General features: G+C 37.3%; 1 protein-coding gene across 1 annotated transcript in view; it reads left to right on the top strand.

Moving 5' to 3' along the window:
• Positions 1–245: 245 nt before the first annotated feature.
• Positions 246–23,483, top strand: part of ttll12 (tubulin tyrosine ligase-like family, member 12) — a 40,417-nt gene continuing 17,179 nt past the window's right edge. Inside the window, exons 1-4 of the mRNA XM_082167080.1 lie at positions 246–452; positions 686–834; positions 7,648–7,846; positions 8,297–8,456. Of these exons, the coding sequence (XP_082023206.1) occupies positions 318–452; positions 686–834; positions 7,648–7,846; positions 8,297–8,456 (643 nt within the window). The 5' untranslated portion in view covers positions 246–317. The remainder of the gene's footprint in view (positions 453–685; positions 835–7,647; positions 7,847–8,296; positions 8,457–23,483) is intronic.

The raw sequence follows: 23,483 nt of genomic DNA, 5'->3' as shown, positions 1-23,483 counted from the left end.
CAACTAAAAGTAACTTGGATTTTATATTAATGATAATACATAAAGCAATATAGTTCGGCATTGGTCTGGTTGCTGGGCAGATTGTTTTATACATTGTAATTTTTCTTAGCGGATACTAATCTACAAATACGATTTTTGTGTGTCCCTCATTTATTGACCGCTTTTCAAAATTAAAATTGGCATAAAATGATCGGACTCTCTTGAGTATAACACAACAAACTAAATCAGACGCGCTGGCCCTTTAAAAGCGTTACCCATAATGCACCGCTGCCTGCACAGTGCACACATGTAAGTTGTCAGAAAGAAAACTAGCAAAGATGCAGAACGGTAAAGTGAACGGAGAGGAGGATGAAGAGTATCAGGTCTTCCTCTCTCTGCACACTCCCGCTTTAAAGGCGGCAAGAATCCCTCCGCTTTACTGGAAGAGTTTGCATTTAAAACTAGCCAATGAGGTAAATTACACAACCATCACTGCTGTGAATGAATGTGCCAGTTTGACAGCGTCTGGAAGTAGTTTTATTTTTATGAATCTGAAAATATTCATAAATATTTTTATAATTTATATAATAGTCTATATTTATATAATAGTCTTACTGTCCCACGAATAAAACTAATAGTACCAAGACTCCAGTGTTGTTTGAACTTGTATGGAGAGGTAAATGAATAGATTTTCTTTCTCGTTTAGGTATTTGATGCTGGTGAAGTATTTGGGATTATGCATGTGGAAGAAGAGGAAGATGAGGACAGTGAACGCAGAGCCAGTCCTCAAACTGAGATGGGTTATAAAGTGATTGTGACCAGCGAGAGTGGCCTGCAGGCTGCTGATCCCACCAGGTGAGGGCAGCAGGGAGTCATTTGGCGGACAGGCAGGGAAGTATTCCCTGTTCGATTCCGGATTTTTTGGAATCGATTCCAAGAATCGATTCCTCACTGTTATTTTCGATTCTTTTTTTTTTAATACCAACACCAAAGACTAGGAATATGTTCATATATGCGGTAGATTCTGTTTTACATACATACCTACATACATGCATACATACCTACCCACACACACACACACACACGTATACATACACTTATGTATGTGGATAGATAGATTTGTATTTATTTGTGGTACATATGAAGAGTTCAGATGCAAAAGCGTCTAAGTACCATTTGAAATTTTCTTCTAGAATGATCATTTTTATCAAGCTCGTATATTTAAGTTCAGTCATTTCACTTAAATGACAATTAATAGGTAATTTGCATTGCCATTTAAGTGAATTTACTGAACTTAAATATACAAGCTTGATAAAAATGATCATTTTAGAAGAAAATTTCAGATGGCACTTAGAGGCTTTTGCATCTGAACTCTTCATATATTTCATCCAGTATCATAAAACTATAGCTAAAATTCCTGTTAAATTCTAAAAGCATTTTGTTCAGGAACAGACTCATGCACACTTTACACATACAAACTTCTTAGGCCTTTAGTTTACACATATAAACTTTTTTTGAAGGGCCTTTACACATATTAACTTTTTTTAGGCCTTTACACATATAAACTTTTTTTACACGCACACCTGCAAACTAACACCGTTTTTACGGCGACACAAATAAAGCACGAAAAGAGCTCTTTTCTGTCTGTCTGTGTCATATGTAAGTCACGTGCCCACTATAATGTTCGTACCGTCTATGGTTCGCACCGCTACACACAAGCACTGTTCCCACAGTAACCATTCCTCCAGCTCACGCTGCGAATGCAATAAATGTAGGTCACGTGCCCAGCTCACTATGAAGTGTGCACCACTACACATACTACACTGTAGTTCCCACAGTTTCAAGTTTTCGTAAAAAAAGTTAAATACCGTGGAGGCATTCTTCTTCACGTGAGTGTGATTGATTGTTGTTGTCGATTGATTTAATAAATCAGATTTATTCTTCTTGTCCTAAACTACAACGAGTAAGATCAAACTCCGCCCAGCAACCGATTCTAAAGATTTCATTGGGTCAGTCATTGCGCTGATTGCCTACACAATGCTGAAATAATCATCCTACCCTAAACCACACTCTGTGTCACGACTGGATCCATTTATTTAGTCTGGTCTCGTCTTTATTTCTTTACAGGTGACGTGGTTGTGTTGACAAATGAAATCGGCTACAGGCTGCGGTTTGTGTTCAAAAAAAAAAAATCCCCAGCCCTATTAATAGGTTTGAAGCATGGTTTGAAGACTGTAAATATGTATTGGGCTCTCAGTTCTCTTATGTAACTAACCAGCCCTCCCCTCTCACACTATCATTACTCACTATATATATAAAATACCCAACAGAACGTGACAGGTGTCAAAACCCACACAGGAAAGCGAAAGTTCACCGAGATGGAAACAGGGTCTTTATCTAATCTAGAACAGTTTCTTGTCACAAAGGCGAGTAGCATTTATTTATTTTTTTGGGGGGGAGTGCATATGGAGAGGACACAAATATGCTGGAGGCTGTTTGGTTTTGATTTGGTAGTCTAGACTTGATCAATATTGTTGTATTTCTATCCCGCTGTAACCTCTAGATCCTTTCTAAAACATTCCCATAATCTGCTGCAATCAAATATTGCCCTTACCTTTAGATTAAAGATGTAAGATGTCGATTCAGGGTCCTCGGCGGTGCCTCTAACCAGTTCAATCTTGGATTCGAATGCACTGGTCGTTTGCCAATATTAATATTTCATTACAAAAATCATGAAATATTGATAAGGAAAAATGTAAAAGTTTTACGATTTCGTTTCATTTGAAAAAGATTCAGAATAATGCCAAAAAAAAAATCCAAAGTCAAAAATAACATGAACACGTATAAGTCTTCACCTGAATTGCGGCCCCGAAAAAACCTCCTCAAGCCTTTTTATACTAACCCTGCTATAGGCCGACTTCTAACTATGGGCTGTCATTATAGAACAGCCAATTCCCTTATAAGGTAAAACTTTGTCCTTTATTAACATATGCATAAGCACATATTCAAATGTTCTTTTCGCACCGATTGTATGCAGCACATACACAAAAGCTTTATTTGGTACGTTTTTCTATCGCTGCCCTCTTGACCTTTCACACATTTTCTATGTCTGAGGCCCCGTCCACACTACTGCGTTTTAGTTTAGAAACGGAGAATTAAAACGAATACGATCTCCGTCCACACCAGCGTTTTAGCTGCGTATTAGAATTGATCTCCGTCCACATTAAAACGACTGAAAACGCGGATCACGTGACCATTCACCAACACTGGGCATGCGCGTGCCGGTGTAAACACAACTTCATTGATAAAATTATCCCACCATGCGCTGGTTCTTCCCGGGTTAACCCAAAACCGACGCTCCATGTACGGTCGGTACCGCCGCTGCACACGGGAATTGTCACAGATCGCTCGAATATTAGCTTGCCTCCGGCGCATGTAGGCAGTTATAGCATTGTAAAATGCAGAATTTACTTGCACAACAGCTGCTAGCAAAGCTATACGCCATGACTGATGACACCCAATCATAGAGCCGAGCGTGAGCCTCTACTACGTCATCGTTTCTAAAGTCCTCCGTTTTGACCCGTCCAGACTAAAACGCCCTCCGGAGATTCAAAACGAAAAACGGGTCGGCAGCGTTTCTAAACTTCTCCGTTTTGGTTCTCCATTTTTGCCGTTTTAGTGTGGACGGGAGGTGCAAACGTAGAAAAAGGTCTCCGTTTTTAAACGAAAACGCAGTAGTGTGGACGGGGCCTGAGGCAAGCGATGTTCACAGTTCCCCTTTTAAAAATACATGTTGCCCTGACAGTCTAAACATGTTGCGACACATGTGGTGGCAAATTCACGATCTTTGGTTCAAGTCTTCAAAGTCTGGTTCAGGTCTCGGAAGAAATCTTTCAGAGTCGAAGTTTCAGGTCCCAGAAGAATAAACTTTATTGAGCAGTTCAACAAAGTGAGATGCATGATCTTACAATGGTCTGCACTCAAGTCTTATATCTTTTTCTTATCGTTTGGTGTCCAATTAGCGTTCATATAGTTATCTTTTTCTTTTTGCCCCTCCTCGTCACTTCGCCACGATTAGAAACACCTGCATCGATGTCTTATTTTTATTGGTGGCCAGTCCTTGCGCATGCGCTTTTTTAAAAAATGACTTCATATATAGTTTTTAGGTACTTTTCCTGTCTTGTCTTCTCACAACCTTTGACCTAGTTTTTGTCTTCACATACTCTTTGACCTGTTTTCTCTGTCTTCCCATAGTTTTGTCCTCCCATACTCTTAGGCCTAGTTTTCTCTAACATTACAGCATTTATTTGGACCCATGTATGAGACAGATGAAATTCTCCAATACATACACCCACACATAACACTTCTAACAATGACCCTTAAGTTCACAGGTCAAGCTCAAATTATACTTTGAGTAATTCGAGCTTGTCCTGCAAATTCAACACATCCTCATTTGAGCCATCTTTAATTTTCAACCATAAAACTGTTCACAATGTGTATTATTTTCTTATTTAATCGTTCGACTCGTCTGATAATGTTTATTAACTGTTGTGCACGATGAATCCGTCCATTCTTAGCGGAAGATCTTCTCCAGCGCCTTTCTCTCCTTCTTCTCCGTCTTGCGAGCTCTCCTTGCGTTGTCCCTCTGGAGATGTTCAACCATAAGATCGTCCATAAAAATATCAACCTTGTCTGTTACATTAACATTTCTTATTTCTGGGTCATCTCCATCAGTTACATTCAAAGCATGCAGATAGTCTTTAATATATACCATTTCTGGGGATTTATAAGAAGAATTCATAATCATTTGTTCTCCATTTCCAGCATTTATTACAATATGCACACACACAAAAATAGAAGATTTATCTGGGTTAGTAGCAGGTGTCTTATGTCAGAAGTAGAGGTTTTTTGAGGAAACTTCTACCACAATGATTTCATTTTGGGGTGAACCATTACTTCAACAAAATGAGCAATAGATGGAGGCAAAATGGTACAAGCAAATTCACAAATGACAGTAATAAGCACGCTTTTAATCACCATCAGAATCAGAATGAGCTTTATTGCCAAGTGTGCTTGCACCCACAAGGAATTTTTCTTGGTACTGAAGCTTCCAGTGCACATATACAAGTACAAATACAACAAGAAACATAGTAATACAAATTCTAAGAATAAAATATATTAAAAATAAATAAAAATAGTATAAAAGTAAGAAAGTAGGGACACAGTTGGGTTTAGTCCGAATAAACATTTACAGATTATGAACATATTTACAGTATTTTGAGTAGTATGAATAATATAAATATAAATATCACCTGAGTTAGAGAATATTGCACTTACAGGCATATGCCTTGGGGGGCATGTTAAGTGTTCAGAAGGGAAATGGTCTGTGAAAAGAAACTGTTCCTGTGCCTGGATGTTCTTGTGGCCAGTGATCTGTGTCGCCGTCCTGACGGTAACAGTTCAAACAGGGGGTGTCCAGGGTGAGTGGAGTCTGTGATGATTTTACCTGCTCTCTTCCTCACTCTGGAAGAGTACAGGTCCTGGAGGGTTGGCAGGGGGGCACCAATAATCCTCTCTGCAGTCCGGACTGTCCGTTGTAGTCTCCTGATGTCCGATTTGGTAGCTGAACCAAACCAGACAGTGATGGAAGTGCTTAAAACAGACTCAATGACGGCTGAGTAGAACTGGATCAGCAGCTCCTGTGGCAGATTGAACTTCTTCAGCTGGCGAAGGAAGTACAGTCTCTGCTGGGCCTTTTTCACAATGGAGTCAATGTGATTTGCCCACTTCAGGTCCTGAGAGATGGTAGAGTCCAGGAACCTGAATGACTCCACTGCTTCCACAGTGCTGTTCATGATGGTGAGAGGGGGGAGTGCTGGGGATTTTCTACAATCATCTCCACTGTTTTGAGCGTGTTCAGCTCAAGGTTGTTAAGGCTGCACCAGACAGCCAGCTGTTCAACCCCCAGTCTGTAAGCAGACTCGTCACCATTTTGGATGAGACCATGATCTCTGCCTTTACACAAAAATGATACCAGATGGAATGTTGATATATGATGAAAAAGATATATTTATTGCTTATGTCTTATCATTTACTTGTGTTTTATCATTTAATCATGTAGGCTAGATCTTAAATATCATATAACCAAATGTAATCAATCATATTTTAAGAAACCATTATTATCATTTTGATGTGTTTACCATTATTATCATTTGAAATGCATGGTGAATGCTTTTCTTTTATTAATCTTTATGCCTCAAATGTAGCTGATTGACTTAGGGTGAACTTTTGTACTTGATGTTTAAATGAGGTCAAAAGTCTATAAGTTTCCAATAGATGGACCACAAATGCTCGAATGTCTCAGAATAAAGTGGTAAACGAATGTTATCTTGGCTAAACATCTTGCAGAAGAGACATGTTGTGCAGTAGTTTTTTATTGTGTATTGTATTAACCCTTGTGCATTGTTCAAATTCACTACCCTTTCGTTATGTTCGTGGCTGAAAACAGCCACTACTTTAAACTGCTGTAAAAATGTATCAGATAAATATTTTTTTCATTTTTTTTTTTGCATAAATCTATTAATCAACCTCAGTCCTGCTCAAAACTACTAAATGTTTTTTTAAAAAAATCAGGATTTTAACTCTTTAATTGCCAAATTCATAAATGATGTCACTGATTTAAAAAAAAAAAAAAAAACACACACAAAATGACTTATTTTCAATATAAAATGTGAATGTGGACTGGATTTTTTTTAACCTTTTTACCTTTTATCACAGTCTTGGACATGTCAAAGATTAGAAACAACATTGGTTTTGATGCATTGTTAGTTTTTGTGTAGCATCAGATTTGAACTTTTTCTCCCTCATTTACTGTTCGTGGCTGTTTTTGCCCCATTGACTTCCATTATAACCACATTTTTTGATTGCAAAGCCATGACACCATATAATCATGCATTTTTGATTGTTGGTGGGTTTTTTTTTGATAACCAGGTGGCACCATTAACCCTTTAGATAGGCCTGTGCAAAATAAGCTTAGTTTCTGGCTTTTACATGGAGTTATATATAGCATATTTGTGTGTGTGTGTGTGTGTGTGTGTGTGTGTGTGTGTGTGTGTGTGTGTGTGTGTGTGTGTGTGTGTGTGTGTGTGTGTGTGTGTGTGTGTGTGTGTGTGTGTGTGTGTGTGTGTGTGTGTGTGTGTGTGTGTGTGTGTGTGTGTGTGTGTGTGTCATGTCATCACATGACTGATCATGTCATCATGGTAATTTGTCCAAAAAAATATTATGTATATATTATATAAATATTACCATGGTACATATCCATGAAAACATTGTATTACCATGGTAAAGGTTTTTGAGAGGTTTTTTTTTTTTTGTGTGCAGACATGAATGCTGTTGATTGTTGTTGTTGTTGTTGATGATGATGTTACATTTCCGTTTATATGTGTTTACAGTTATGAATTAAGCAAAGCGACTTGCATGTATCAAAGCTATATTTATTATTATTATTATTTATTTCATTTATTAACTTTTTTCTGATCAAGCTCTCTCTTGCAATCAAACCCATAACCTTGCCATTGCTAGCGCTATGCTCTACTCTATGAACAATAGCAAGAACGCTTGGATTTTTTTGGTTGATTTTGAAAATGTTTTCTCTCTTTTGGTTTGTAGTGTGTTTCTTGTAGATCACGCCTGGACGTACAGGGTGGAAAGCGCCCGGCAGCAGCTCCTGGAGATCCCCGGACTGCTGATCCGTATGGCCAGTCTGATGGGTCTGCCTTTCCACGGAGAGGCTCCTGATCCGGACATCGTGGACCTGGTCCTGGACAACATGTGGAAATACAACCAAACCTATCAGCTTGCCCAAGGGGTAAGAGAAGGAGAAATATTAAAGGGGCTATATGTAAGAAAATCAAGTAATAATAGCCTTTTTTTTTGCCAATGTGTGAACAGCTTGTAACGTAACCTAAATATCGAGACCTTACCCGATTTTTATGTGAAGGACACATAATGGAAAATCATTAGCATGTGATGTTTACATGCGCTATCGAGAGCCTCTCTTCCGTTCTAAGACACATGAAATGAATCTTTATGTTCAGGATAATGCCGAAAGAGCCATTCTGTACTGTAATGTCAATGTGTCATGCAAAGAAAAGGGATTCATTCAAACTATACAGTAGTCTCACATAACCAGATATATAGACATGATGCTGGTGAACAAGGGTTTCTGAATCCTACATATACCCCTTTAATCTATCTCTAAGTGTGAGATATGATGTTGCTCCTGAATTGTGATTTGATGATAATGATGATGTTGCAGTCTGCAGAAGAAAAGGTGCCTGTGTGGTACATCATGGATGAATTTGGATCTCGGGTTCAGCATTCTTCCCAGCCGACTTGCTGTTTGGCTCCTCTGTTCTACTCTCCGCAACAGATCGCTTACTCAGTGCTGTGGCCACTCAAAGACCTGGAGAATGGAGGTATGCAAACACTAAAACAAGTGCAAAATCAGAGCAAAGACAAAATAAGAATAGTTTTGCATCTCAACTTTCTGTTGTACTTTAATATAAATGTAATGTCAGATACCAAACACAGACACCCTGAGTGCACTACACTCCCTACAATATATAAATGTCTTTTCCTAAATTTATTCGTGAGTGTTAGATCATTTGTCATATAATTTAGGTCATGAGCTAGAGGGTAAGGAAGGTTCAAGGATGTCTGATGTCTCCGGCGTAGATAAGGAGCAGGGAGGGAGATAAGTGATATACACAATACACACTTGAGAGCAGGTTTTTATTCTCACGGTGAGTAATGGTTTGGCAGTATTCCCTCTGCATAATAATATATTTTACGAACAGACAGTGGGAACGCAGCTGGTGCTTTTTTTCAATGAAGCTGTCAAGCTAATTGCAGAATTGTTCTGAATCAAACACACGGCATCGGAATCATTTGAATCACAGTAAATCGGCTCAGATGATTCGCTCTCTCACTGAACCACAGGTCATTATGCTTCTGTGTAATGTGTAATTGGCAGCAATGTTAAATGGGTCATGATATGTCTATTTTTCATTATTTTAATATGTTTATTGAGGTTCATTTATCATTTTAATCATGTTTTTTACACAAATGTGTGGAAAAATGATTAGTTTCCAACCCATCTGTTTTTTAAGGGGCGGCTCCTTTGAGTCTTGTCAGTAAACGGCCACTGTTATGATTGGCTAACGTCATTGCATAGGAAACAATATCGACGCCCCATTGCTGTTGCGTGTGAGTGTGAGTGTTGTGAAAACATCCATGTAAAACCATCATTCACAGACAAAGCATTATGGTTTACTTATGGTTTGTGACGCAGCTGCTGTGAGATCTAATACAGCTGGCTGCCTACAACAAAACTTTCTTTGCTAAATCTCCATTACACCTTGCCTCTTTTACAAAACAATCTGCAGTCGAATGCCCCGTAAAGAGCTGCACATTTCTGGATAAATTGAGTGTCACGAATTTTGGTGATCGCGATTCTTCCATGATTCTGACTTTGATTCAACTAAAACTAGAAATATTTGTTTAGTTTCCACCAAAGCTTGCTCTTTTTTCCTGTAGATCATTAAACCGTTACGCTGCCCCAGAAGTCTGTCTGAAATGAGTTTTGTGAGGTGCCTTTGTTCACAAACGCCGGCTTTGAAGTCATTGCCTGACAAGGCAGCGAAGCAACAAGTCAGACGCCTATGTTTTCAGAAACAGCCTTTTATCTAGTGTGAATGGCCTGTCCTTGTCTACACTGATAACAAGCTTTCAGATACTTGTTTTCTTAAGGGGGAGCAGACTCAATCTCCAGGTGTCTGCATGGTTTTGTAGCTTTGTGCCTTGTGCTCTGTGGTGGGATGATTCAGCTCGCTCCAGCATTTCCTGATGGATTCTCCCTGTAGGATTTTAGCAGAAATACTTAGGCTGTGTTTAAGCAGTACATGGCTCTTTCCTTTTATTACAATGACAAATCTACATTAGAGTGAACAAGAGTAATTTACTGGAATAAGCCAATATCTGTTGTACTGATATTGATATCTGATTTGATAAGTATGTTTTTAGTACTTAAAGGCAGAAAACCACTGTTTTGTCATGTGCATTTGCATATATCAGGTATTTCTGATGTTAAATGCTGTAGTGTTTACCTCTAATTTTAACATACAGTACCAGTCAAAAGTTTGGAAACGTTACTATTTTTAAGGTTTTTGAAAGAAGTCTCTTATGCTCATCAAGCCTGCAGTTAAAAAAAACTAATTTTTGACAAATGAAATATTATTACAATTTAAAACAATGGTTCTCTTTTTTAATATATTTTAAAATGTAATTTATTTTTGTGATGCAAAGCTGAATTTTCATCAGCAAGTACTCCAGTCTTTGGTGTCTTATGATCCTTCAGAAATCATTCTAATATGATGATTTGATCCTCAGTTATTATCAATGATGGAAACAGTTGTGCTGTTTAATATATTTTTTTGGAATACTTTTTTCAGGATTCATTGATGAGTAAAACGTTAACAGCATTTATTCATTAAAACAGCATTTATTCAAAATAAAAACATTTCTAACAATATAAATCGTTACCATCACCTTTTATCAATTTAACGCATCCTTGTTGAATTAAAGTACTAATTTCTTTAAAAAAAATAGTTATTGTTCCCAAACTTTTGAACGGTAGTGTATATTGTTACAAAAGATTTCTATTCTAAATAAATACAGTTCTTTTTAACTTTTTATTCATCAAATAATCCTGAAAAAAGTATCTCAGGTTATAAAAAAAATATTAAGCAGCACAACTGTTTCCAACATTGATCATAAATCATCATATTAGAATGATTTCTGAAGGATCATAAGACACCAAAGACTGGAGTACTTGCTGATGAAAATTCAGCTTTGCATCACAAAAATAAATTACATTTTAAAGTATATTAAAAAAGAGAACCATTATTTTAAATTGTAATAATATTTCATAATATTACTATTTTTTTATTTTATTTTATTTTTACTGCAGGCTTGATGAGCATAAGAGACTTCTTTCAAAAACATTAAAAATAGTAACGTTTCCAAACTTTTGACTGGTACTGTATGTCAATGGTTTATATATTCACTTTTTTTCATTGGCTTCTTCTAATCTTGTGATGCTTTGAGAATAAAAAATATTAATTATGTTCCGGGAACAGGGTTATTATCGTTAAAACTATTCAAAACATTTCTGTTCATTTAAATAATGCTGAAATAAAATAAAATGAAATAATTTTTGTTTAGTTCAAATTAAGTTTATGATGCAAGGAAGAGATCCAGTCAGGTGACAAAATCTATTTTCTTTTCTTAGCAGCAGACGATCAAATCCATAAATCCATCCATAATCAGGATTTAAAGTTTAATAAAGAAACATAACATGAACAGTTAAAAATGACTTCTAATATTTCTAAATAAAATTTAAGTCACACTCTGAGTATAATAATTTTCTTGCTTAAAGAAAAGTTAAGTTGTTGAGAGATCTCTCTTTAAAAAGACAAATTTCAAAAAAGCAAAGTCTGAGTCCAAAGGATAGACTGACCTGTACTGACATTGATCTCCCTCTTATACAGTTGTTTATTTTCATAGAATCCTCTTTTCATAGTATATCGCAGTGAAACAGGCTCGCAAAACATAAAGATATCTAGCTTTTATGGTTTCACACCCTGGTACGTGGGCACATACACACATTGTCCCGTACCACCATATGTGTCAGGAAGTCGCCAATCTCAATACAATGCAAAAGAAAGAAACTGCTATACATCATCTTCAACACATCCACATATACATTTTATAAAATGTTATCTCAATTTCCAGACGGGGTCTCCCCAAAACTCTGGCTTTGTCATTATTGTTCTGTATCTCCTCTCCTCCAGTTTAGCCTGCACCTCCAGTCTCCAGTCAGGACCCCTTTCTCTTTCCCTCCCCTCTCGTCTGACTAGATCTTTTCCAGATGTTATTTTTCTTCTCGTCTTATTTTTCTTCTCGTCCTGTGGCTTCAGCTATGTTATAGAAAATCTGCAACTAAGACTTTGTGACTAAACTTAACTTACAAAACAAAATAATTTTCAATGAAAAAAAAAGACCAATTGACCAATTAGACATCGTCTTTATTTTGGGGTGTAACTATTTTCTCCTTCCATCACATTAATCAACGTTATCTTCTCAGTCACATGGTTCCATATATTTTTGCTCTTCCAGTGTATATATCTTAGTCATGATTTCTTTAATGAGAATATGATTAAATTAAAATTATATCAATACATTTTAAATTAAAACACAGCACAACACATGATCATTTAGAATCAGAATCATATTTGTCCTACTAGCAATATTTTTCTTTTTTTAGAGCAGTGTTTCTCAGCTGGTGGGTCGCAACCCAAAAGTGGGTGTGCAGTCAAAGAAACATCAACTCTCAAACATTGACTCTTCTGTTAGACGCAGTTTAAGTAAAGAGAGCCTGAGGAAAAGCGTGTTGCCTGATTCAGTATCTGTGGTCAGATGAGATGTTGTCAGACTATAGCGTCGTTGTTTGTGAGCATAATTGTTTGCACAATACAGCTCTCAGCCTCTCTCTCTCTCTCTCTCTCTGCATGTTCACATCTGTATGTTCACATCTGTTTTTCGTTATCTGCATATATGCTTCCAAAATGTACTTTTGCAGTCGGTAAATGCAAAGATGGTGGGATTCCCCCCTCCTTTATTATAGCAAGATGGGTCAGTGGGATTAATTGTTGGCGAACAAGGCAAAGATGGAGAAATATCTCTTTTGTTCCAGAAAGCTCCTATAGATGGGCTTGTTATTCTCCGTATTGTGTTTGCTGGAAAGGATTTGCATGCAGGTATTATGGTCATTATATTCATCAGGAGCCGTTTCTGTATGTTTCATCAACAGTTCATGTTAGGATTACGTGTTTTCCATGGTAGCTGTTGTCTCTGTGGTATGTGTAACATTTTTCATATTCAAATGTATTCAGTTTGCATGCGCTTTTGCATGCCTTTTGGCTTGGAGAAGAATATTTCCTGATTGGAAATCAAGCAAACCATCTTTTGTTTCACTCTGGCCTAGTGATGTGATGCTGTTTTTGAAATTGGTCTCTATAAGATCAACCAAACGTTTTTATTCAGTATGGACTCCATTGATCTCATGTTTTGAAAAGGGCGTAACTCTTCTCCCAAACTAAAATTGATAGTGAAATGAAAAGGCCTGTGCACATTATAACGGATAACGCAATCAGACACAATGGGCTAACAATGATGTAAATTATTTCCTCTGTTTGGATTATCAGAACTTCGAGATTTAGTGTTAGATGTTTAATCATTGTTTTTTTTTGTTAGTTTTTTTTGGGGGTGTGGGCTGTGTATGTGAAAATTTTCATATTCCAATTGATTCAGTTTTATTATTTTTATTGATGTCTTTTATTCACTTCTTTTATTAATTTTTCCTTTTTATATTACAGGATTTTTCCTGTATATGTTATTAATACCTTTTTTTTTTTATCAGAATTGATTACATGATGTACCTTAGTATCAAAATATGTTTTCATCCTGTTTCCATCTCTGCAGATAATGCAAGATCGGTGATATAAGGAGCTGTATGTAAGAATTTATCATAAAATGGCCCTGATATGTCACTAGACATTAAGAAATCATGTTCATTTCAAATACTTATATCACTGACAACAGTAGTCTGGCCAGGATATTGTCATTTAAAAAGTGAAGTTGCAGCCCTCAACTGATGTTGATGTTGTCATCTTGTGTTTTGGCCTGAAGCGCCACCCTCCACCTATCTACCAATCACGAAGTCAGTAGTGTTTCGGCATCGGGCTTGCCAGCTCTGCTCTAGTTACCACTGCTACGTAGCAGCCTATGTTCCTGCTGGATCCTGCAGCCTATCTGGCAACCTCGAGTCAGGGGGGAGGGGGAGGGGATACACCGCTCTACAGTAATTTGAAAGTGATTGCAGTACCAGTTTTGGCCACATTCTTAAATACGGCTCCTTTAATGGTGTTAAAACTAAAATTGCTCAAGTTATTCCGTGTGCCTTACAAGGACCATAGTACATTTTGTCTTGAATGCATCACTAAATGGTTGCAAGGTTCAAAAGGTAAGAGGAAGGAACTAGGGCTTCTGCTTCTGCTTCTGCTTCTCTTTTTTCCTCTCCTTTTATTCTCCAAATGTCTTACTACTTTTGGGTCTTTCTCTATACTCTGATCTTCACAAACTTCATCTGTGAAATACAATACTTTGGATATTAATGCTTAGATTTATTTTTCTGTCTTTTCTTGAAACTTATTTGCTACATTTTAATAAGATATAAATTTTAATATTTCTTAAAGGGTTCGTTCACCCAAAAATGAAAATTCAGTTATTTATTACTCACCCTATTGTCGTTCCAAACCACTTTGACGCTTCAAAAAGTTCATAACGAGATCATAAAACTAATCCACATGAATTGAGTGGTTTAGTCCACATTTTCTGAAGAGACTCAATCGCTTTATATGATGAACAGAATTAAACATTGATCAGCAAACATAAACAAGCTCAACAGAACCTGCTTGACGCGTGAGAACAAACCTTTTTGTTTCTCGCAGAAGCTTAAACGCGCTGCGTAACACGAGAATGAACCTCATTGGTTCTCGCTGAAGCTCAAACATGCTGCGTAACACGAGAATGAACCTCATTGGTTCTCGCTGAAGCTCAAAAGTACTGCGTAACACGAGAATAAACCTCATTGGTTCTCGCTGAAGCTCAAACGTGCTGCGTAACACGAGAATTAACCTCATTGGTTCTCGCAGAAGCTCAAACGCGCTGCGTAACACGAGAATGAACCTCATTGGTTCTTGCTGAAGCTCAAACGCGCTGCGTAACACGAGAATGAACCTCATTGGTTCTTGCTGAAGCTCAAACGCGCTGCGTAACACGAGAATGAACCTCATTGGTTCTTGCTGAAGCTCAAACGCGCTGCGTAACACGAGAATGAACCTCATTGGTTCTTGCTGAAGCTCAAACGCGCTGCGTAACACGAGAATGAACCTCATTGGTTCTTGCTGAAGCTCAAACGCGCTGCGTAACACGAGAATAAACCTCATTGGTTCTCGCTGAAGCTCAAACGTGCTGCGTAACACGAGAATGAACCTCATTGGTTCTCGCAGAAGCTCAAACATGCTGCGTAACACGAGAATGAACCTCATTGGTTCTTGCTGAAGCTCAAACGCGCTGCGTAACACGAGAATGAACCTCATTGGTTCTTGCTGAAGCTCAAAAGTACTGCGTAACACGAGAATAAACCTCATTGGTTCTCGCTGAAGCTCAAACGTGCTGCGTAACACGAGAATTAACCTCATTGGTTCTCGCAGAAGCTCAAACGCGCTGCGTAACACGAGAATGAACCTCATTGGTTCTTGCTGAAGCTCAAACGCGCTGCGTAACACGAGAATGAACCTCATTGGTTCTTGCTGAAGCTCAAACGCGCTGCGTAACACGAGAATGAACCTCATTGGTTCTTGCTGAAGCTCAAAAGTACTGCGTAACACGAGAATAAACCTCATTGGTTCTCGCTGAAGCTCAAACGTGCTGCGTAACACGAGAATTAACCTCATTGGTTCTCGCAGAAGCTCAAACGCGCTGCGTAACACGAGAATGAACCTCATTGGTTCTTGCTGAAGCTCAAACGCGCTGCGTAACACGAGAATGAACCTCATTGGTTCTTGCTGAAGCTCAAACGCGCTGCGTAACACGAGAATGAACCTCATTGGTTCTTGCTGAAGCTCAAACGCGCTGCGTAACACGAGAATGAACCTCATTGGTTCTTGCTGAAGCTCAAACGCGCTGCGTAACACGAGAATGAACCTCATTGGTTCTTGCTGAAGTTTAAACGTGCTGCGTAACACGAGAATTAACCTCATTGGTTCTTGCTGAAGCTTAAACGTGCTGCGTAACACGAGAATGAACCTCATTGGTTCTCGCTGAAGTTTAAACGTGCTGCGTAACACGAGAATGAACCTCATTGGTTCTCGCAGAAGCTCAAACGTGCTGCGTAACACGAGAATGAACCTCATTGGTTCTTGCTGAAGCTTAAACGTGCTGCGTAACACGAGAATGAACCTCATTGGTTCTCGCTGAAGTTTAAACGTGCTGCGTAACACGAGAATTAACCTCATTGGTTCTCGCAGAAGCTCAAACGTGCTGCGTAACACGAGAATGAACCTCATTGGTTCTCGCTGAAGCTTAAACGTGCTGCGTAACACGAGAATGAACCTCATTGGTTCTTGCTGAAGCTCAAACGTGATGCGTAACACGAGAATGAACCTCATTGGTTCTTGCTGAAGCTCAAACGCGCTGCACAACACATGAGAATGAACCTCATTGGTTATTGCGGAAGCTCAAACTTGCTGCGGAAAGTCTTACGGGTTTGGAACGACATGAGGATGAGCAACTAATGACAGAATTTTCATTTTTTGGGGAACTAACCCTTTAAACATAATATTTTACACTTTTGTGTAAGACTTCCCTTGTTTAACTTTTTTCCGTTTTGTTATGTGCACATCGTGGACACACCTAGACAAAACAAGAACTAGACCTTGGCTTGGACACACTGGTACACTCACACAAACCCAAGACACGCACATACATTAGACCGCTCTTACTTAATACTATATTTCTTAATATGCCATGTATGGTAAGGTCTGATCTTTGAGTACTATGATTAGATGTCCAGCACGTCCTGGATGTTATTTCCTAATCTTGTGTGTATAAATATGACCCATCTTCCTTAATAAATGGGAGAATGTTGTGGTATGACACTGGCTTTGCGTGTGCTTGACAATTCTCCCGAGATATCTCACGCTGCTGCTACCAACACACATGCACATGTTTCCAACTGATGAAAGATGATTGATTGCATTGAGGCTTCAGATAGTCTACCTGAAAATGAATCTAACAATTTATTATTCCTTATTCAAAATTGATCTCTAACATAATCATTGCTCGTCTGCCTGGATCTCAGACCAGGAGTCGTGAAGTTCAATCAAATAGGTACAAATTTACTGAAGAATAATTTGCAGTTAAATTGGTAGAGCCAGCGTCAAAGTCTCACGAGGAGGTCGCAAGCCAACTCTACCTTACACACCTTTTCCAAGGACATGCATCACATAATCATTTACTTCTGATTGGTCAAGAGAACATAAAGTCTAAACAATAACACATTTTTGGAACGACATGAGGATGAGCAACTAATGACAGAATTTTCATTTTTTGGGGAACTAACCCTTTAAACATAATATTTTACACTCTTGTGTAAGACTTCCCTTGTTTAATTTTTTTCCATTTTGTTATGTGCACATCGTGGACACACCTAGACAAAACAAGAACTAGACCTTGGCTTGGACACACTGGTACACTCACACAAACCCAAGACACGCACATACATTAGACCGCTCTTACTTAATACTATATTTCTTAATATGCCATGTATGGTAAGGGCTGATCTTTGAGTACTATGACTAGATGTCCAGCACGTCCTGGATGTTATTTCCTAATCTTGTGTGTATAAATATGACCCATCTTCCTTAATAAATGGGAGAATGTTGTGGTATGACACTGGCTTTGCGTGTGCTTGACAATTCTCCCGAGATATCTCACGCTGCTGCTACCAACACACATGCACATGTTTCCAACTGATGAAAGATGATTGATTGCATTGAGGCTTCAGATAGTCTACCTGAAAATGAATCTAACAATTTATTATTCCTTATTCAAAATTGATCTCTAACATAATCATTGCTCGTCTGCCTGGATCTCAGACCAGGAGTCGTGAAGTTCAATCAAATAGGTACAAATTTACTGAAGAATAATTTGCAGTTAAATTGGTAGAGCCAGCGTCAAAGTCTCACGAGGAGGTCGCAAGCCAACTCTACCTTACACACCTTTTCCAAGGACATGCATCACATAATCATTTACTTCTGATTGGCTAAGAGAACATAAAGTCTAAACAGTAACACATTTTTGATAGATAAGTGGGTATATCGCCGTTAATCAGAACAGTTGTCGCCCAATTCCGAGATATAAGTCTGTGGTGACCTTTCAGGGTCTGAGAATGGTGTCTTCGAGTCCATATGTTGTATATCACAGAGTTCAGAACCTGCAAAGAACATCAAACGCACACACACAACACTGACGAACAACAGTTCTCTTCAAGGCTGAAGAAGGCCTGAGCTCATTATCAGAAGAGCAGTACACCATAACAGACTGAACACATTTCACTCCTTAGGAAAGCAGGAACGATAATATGCCCCTTTACTCTCTAGAGAAATACACATGAGGATGTTCACTTAATAATGAACTTAAGGTGAAATTATGTATAAATTGACCTTCGAACTTATACAACTCACCCAAGACAGATATATAGTTGCAGATATATGGATATAGTGACCCTCAAACTTATACAAGTCACCCAAGACAGATATATAGATGCAGATATATGGATATAGTGACCCTCAAACTTCTACATGTCACCCAAGACAGATATATAAGCAACAAGAGTCCTTCTCGCCGCTCTCTGAATGCCAAGAGAATAATCATCAAAAGGCCCCTTGCATGTGAACACAACCCAATGGCACACATTGAAATGCACCTAAAAGAAAATGGGTAAACACTTACAGAAACCATATGGATACATGGATATACTTGATTGTTGATTTTTTTTAATAAGAATAAAGTAATCATTCAAAGGATATATATTTAAATTGAAGAGACAAGGGATTCTGACCCCAACCCTTAAACCATTTTTGTTAAATAAATGTTTCATATATATATATAAAAGTAAAATTTGTAATGTTTTTAAAAGAAGTCTCTTCTGCTCACCAAAGCTGCATTTATTTGATAAAAAACAATAAAAAAAACAGTAATATTGTGAAATATTATGACCATTTAAAATGACTGTTTTCTATTTTGATATATTTTAAACTGTAATTTATTCCTGTGATCAAAGCTGAATTTTCAGCATCATTACTCCAGTCTTCAGTGTCACAATATTCTTCAGAAATCATTCTAATGTGCTGATTTTCTGCTCAAGAAACATTTCATATTATCATCAATCTTAAAAACAGTTGTGCTGCTTAATATTTAGTGGAAGATTCTTTAGATAGAAAGTTTACTAGAACACCATTTATTTGAAATCTTTTGTGACAATGTAAGTGTCTTTACTGTCACTTTTGATCAATTGAACATGTCCTTGCTAAATAAGCGTATTTATTTCTTTTAAAAAATAAAAACTTACTGACCCCAAACTTTGGAAGGGCAAAGTAAATTACCAGCTTTAAATTATACATATAATCATATTTTAATGTAATAATAATATAATTTGACTTAAGTCTGGTGATTTGTGGGTTTGTAGAAGCATCAGAACATGTTCTGGACCATATGTGTTAGGAAATTGTTAGTCTCAATACATCATATACATAAAAGAATGAAGCTGCTCTTGCCCCTACATGCAAGATGTATTTACTGCAGACATGATGGTTACAATAATATATTTACTGTGCCACATTCTATTGGAAACTTTAGACTTCTGCTAATGTCTTACAGAAAGAAAAGGTCAAGTCAACTACATAGAGACATTAAGATTAATAAGTGAAAAGAACATTGAACATACATTTCAAATGGTAATAATGATAAACACACGTTACATGGGAATGTAAATTTTACATCGACAAAATATAAATATTAATAAATGACATTATTCTGTAAATGAAAAAAATTTTTTTTTTTTTTTTTATCATTTACAATTGAATTAATTAATTGTTCAAAATAACAAATGAACGGTTTGGCTATTGTATAATGTCCCCTTTACTGTCGACAGATACAATGTGCAATTCCTACCAGTTTATATTTCGCTAGTAATTTTACAGTGCTGTTGGACCTAAAAGACCCATTGCCTGTTTTTAAATATGAATTTTAAAATTCATATTAACACAGTTATGCTGTACTTGAACATATTTTGTCTGTAAAATATAACATGTATAAAATGTACATGTTCTTGTTGATAGGCTATTGAGAATATGTATGTCCGAAAAATATTTTAACACTGTCATGTTGTAATTTTAACTGCATTGGGGTTTTTTTTCTGCTTAAATTGCATAAATCTGTAAATTCTACAAATTAATATGATTATTTTAACACATTCTTGTAAAATCAACAGTTTTGTTTGGTTCAGTATTTTACAACAGCATTTGTACTATTTTCAAAATAGTACTGTAAATGTAACAAAATTTCATTGTTTTTCTATTTACAAAATTTTTATGTCATGATTTTACAGAATTACACAGTTAATTTCACAGACATTTTTTACAGTGTATACATAAAAGAATGAAGCTGCTCTTGCCCCTACATGCAAGATGTATTTACTGCAGACATGATGGTTAAGATAATATATTTTATCATTTTAACAAAAACATTTGTTCTACTGTGTCACAGTCTATTGGAAACTTTAGACTTCTGCTAATGTCTTACAGAAAGAACAAAAGGTCAACCTAAGTCAGAGACAAAATTAATAAGTGAAAAGTGAACATACATTTCAAATAGTAATAATGATAAACACAACTAACTACATGATTAATTAGATTTGATTAAATTATCAAACAAACAAGATATATAGAAATGTTTCCGTTTTCTGCTTCTCCTTTCTCTTTTAAATCAGGTACCTTCGGTTGATTCTTACATCTTTAATGAGCACGTCTGTCTTTATTGACTGGCTGTTTTAGTGAGCAGGTACTCCACCTTTTTCTTTTTTATCTCTTGAATGACAAGATCAAATAGATTCCAATCTCTGTGACCTTAACGCTCCGCGGGGAACAAAGGGGATTATACCTCAGTGGAATGACTCGGGCCACTTTAGGCTGGAGATAAGCGTGCTTCACATGTCTGCGCATCATGACAAAAGGCAGATCAAAGATGCTCCATTAAATCTACCAGACCAGTCAAAAATTCAAGTGAGAATGGGAGAAATGGCAACCCTATAGACGAATGTTAAGATCAGATGTTAACAGGGCTTTTCACACTCGAACGACACGTTTGCTTTCACGCTCCACGGGAAACAAAGGAGATTATCATTCACAACATTTTACAGGTCTTTTACTGCTCGGTACTCATGTCGTCAGTTCATGTGTTCATCTGATCCTGATCAGTTCTTAACCAAGCAAAACCTGGCATATGAAATAATAGTCCAAAAACTGTGATATATAATAAGGCTGTTATGGCTCATATAGTAGAATATGAAGCTCACACCCAAAGAAGAAGAAGAATAAATAAAAAAAACTCCAAAAAAAAGAGGACCAAACTGAGGAATCTAAATATGCAATTGATGCAGTTGCTGATATTCATAATGCCAAAAAGTAAGATTAAATTCTGATTGTTTATGACGTAAATCGCTGAAATCTTTATAACTGCATATAGGCTACTTATATAAAATGCATTGAAATATCAGTTGTCACTCTATATCTCCCAATATGATGTCTAAGTAAGATTATATTTCGGTATTCAGTTGTATGATCAAACCTCTAGTTGTATTATGAGGGCAAAACATATAATGCTATACAATGGTGATTAAGAGATGTAAATGTTCTTCAAAAGCTTGGTGTGATTTGATATTCACATTTTAACATGAGATAACACATATAAAAGTCATGTTTAGTTTATAAAAAATCATTCAATATTTTGCAGCAAAAAGTATGTATTTCTCAGCACACATATATGAAAATATGTGAGTCAAAGTTATGTCCATAGAGAATTCTCCACATTTCCTAAATCCATGGTAAATAAGAGGATGCCGCCTCTCATTAACTTAGCATACAGAAACACCAGTACCTATTGGCATATGGAAGGCCAGTTTGACGTCATTTTGGTTAACAGTACACATAATTTTAGCAACGTCTAGAGTTGGTGTTTTGTTTTTTTAATGCAAATGTGTATATTTAAAGACAATATCTTGGGTGCATTAAAGGGATAGTTCACCCTAAAATTAAAATTCTGTCATAATTTACTCACTCTCAAGTTGTTTCAAACATGTATTCATTTCATTTGAATCTCTTGTACAGTTGGGTTTTGACATGCTTCCCACATTAAACCAGCTGCCTGTAATGAATTAAAAAAATCACTTTCTTTTGCATTGTTTTAATGATTTCCTGTTGCGGCTGCGATCAAGTTTCATTCTCGCGCAGCTTCTTTAGTAACTTCACGAGCGTGTGTTTTCTGCTACGTGTGTGCGCCGTTCTCTTTGTTCCGTGTGTGTGTGTGTGTGTGTGTGTGTGTGTGTGTCGGCGTGCTGCGCTCTCTGCTCAATGTTCTGCTCCGTGTTTGCGCTGCACGTTCTGCTCTGTAGTTAACGGCCCAAATGCTCGAATCATGTGCCGATCGGCAATCACGCACTGGAAAAGCAAAGTCCGCTCAAATAACATGGAATTTAGAGGTGGATAAACGCAATGTAGAGGTGGATAAACACACTTTGGAGGTGGGCAAACGCTATTTCCGAATTTTGGGAGGTGCGTAAACGGCGTTTACGTGCGTTTAGCCTCCACTACATCCCTGCATATACAACCCCTGCAGACACAACATTAGATAAAACATAGGCAATATCTTTTTCCTTCAAGGTTGATTTGCAGCACATCACTGGAACACAACAATACATCCACACAAAGCAAACTACTACTTAAGATTCTCTCATGCAAATCTCCCAAATCTACTGTCTCCAGCTGTTTTATGAGAGGTCAAAATAAATACTTCTGGTGCACATAGTAAAGGGGATTCATTCCCGCAGCCGCAGAACAGTCAGGACAAAGAAAACAATGCCTGTTCTTCTGATGCGGGAGATGCCCCAATAAAGATCCTTGATAACATTTGTCAAGCTTGGGGCACAGGAAAAGGTCCAACGAAAGCTGAATAAATATTTTGGGTGCTAGATGTTTATTGTTCTTTTGTTCCACTTGGCAAACCACTCAAGGAAACATCTGTAAACAGAACTTCCCACACTGTTGCTTTGTGTCTCTATTGCAAGGTATGCGGACTCTTTTAAAAATGTTTTGATATTGCATTTTGAATAATATTTGTATTTTATGCTGATCAGTTATGTATCCTTTTAATCCTTTTAATTGATGTTTAACTCAATGTTTAAATAAATATTACATCTTGATTTATTCTGCAATCATTATTTTAGTAGATAAGGAGGCTGATGCTACCACAAATCTTAGTCAGGGAAGGTCAAACTAAAGGCGCATGTATGAACTGAGCAGTTGGCACGTCATCTGAAGACCTTTTGATTTCTGTCTATCACTGATTTAGCGAGTTGTATGGAAGTGGCTAAAATAAACTACACTTTTTGCTGGATAAACTTGATGAACTAATGTGGTTTCGCAGTCTTAAGTGATCACTATCGCTGGGCCCTAAGCATATGTGAATGAGTTCCTCTTAAATCT

This window comes from Leuciscus leuciscus (genome assembly GCF_965113295.1).
Source record: "Leuciscus leuciscus genome assembly, chromosome: 4".
In the NCBI taxonomy this organism is placed as follows: domain Eukaryota; kingdom Metazoa; phylum Chordata; class Actinopteri; order Cypriniformes; family Leuciscidae; genus Leuciscus; species Leuciscus leuciscus.
The sequence above is the reverse complement of the archived record's forward strand: the minus strand, read 5'-3'. Positions and strand labels throughout refer to the sequence as shown.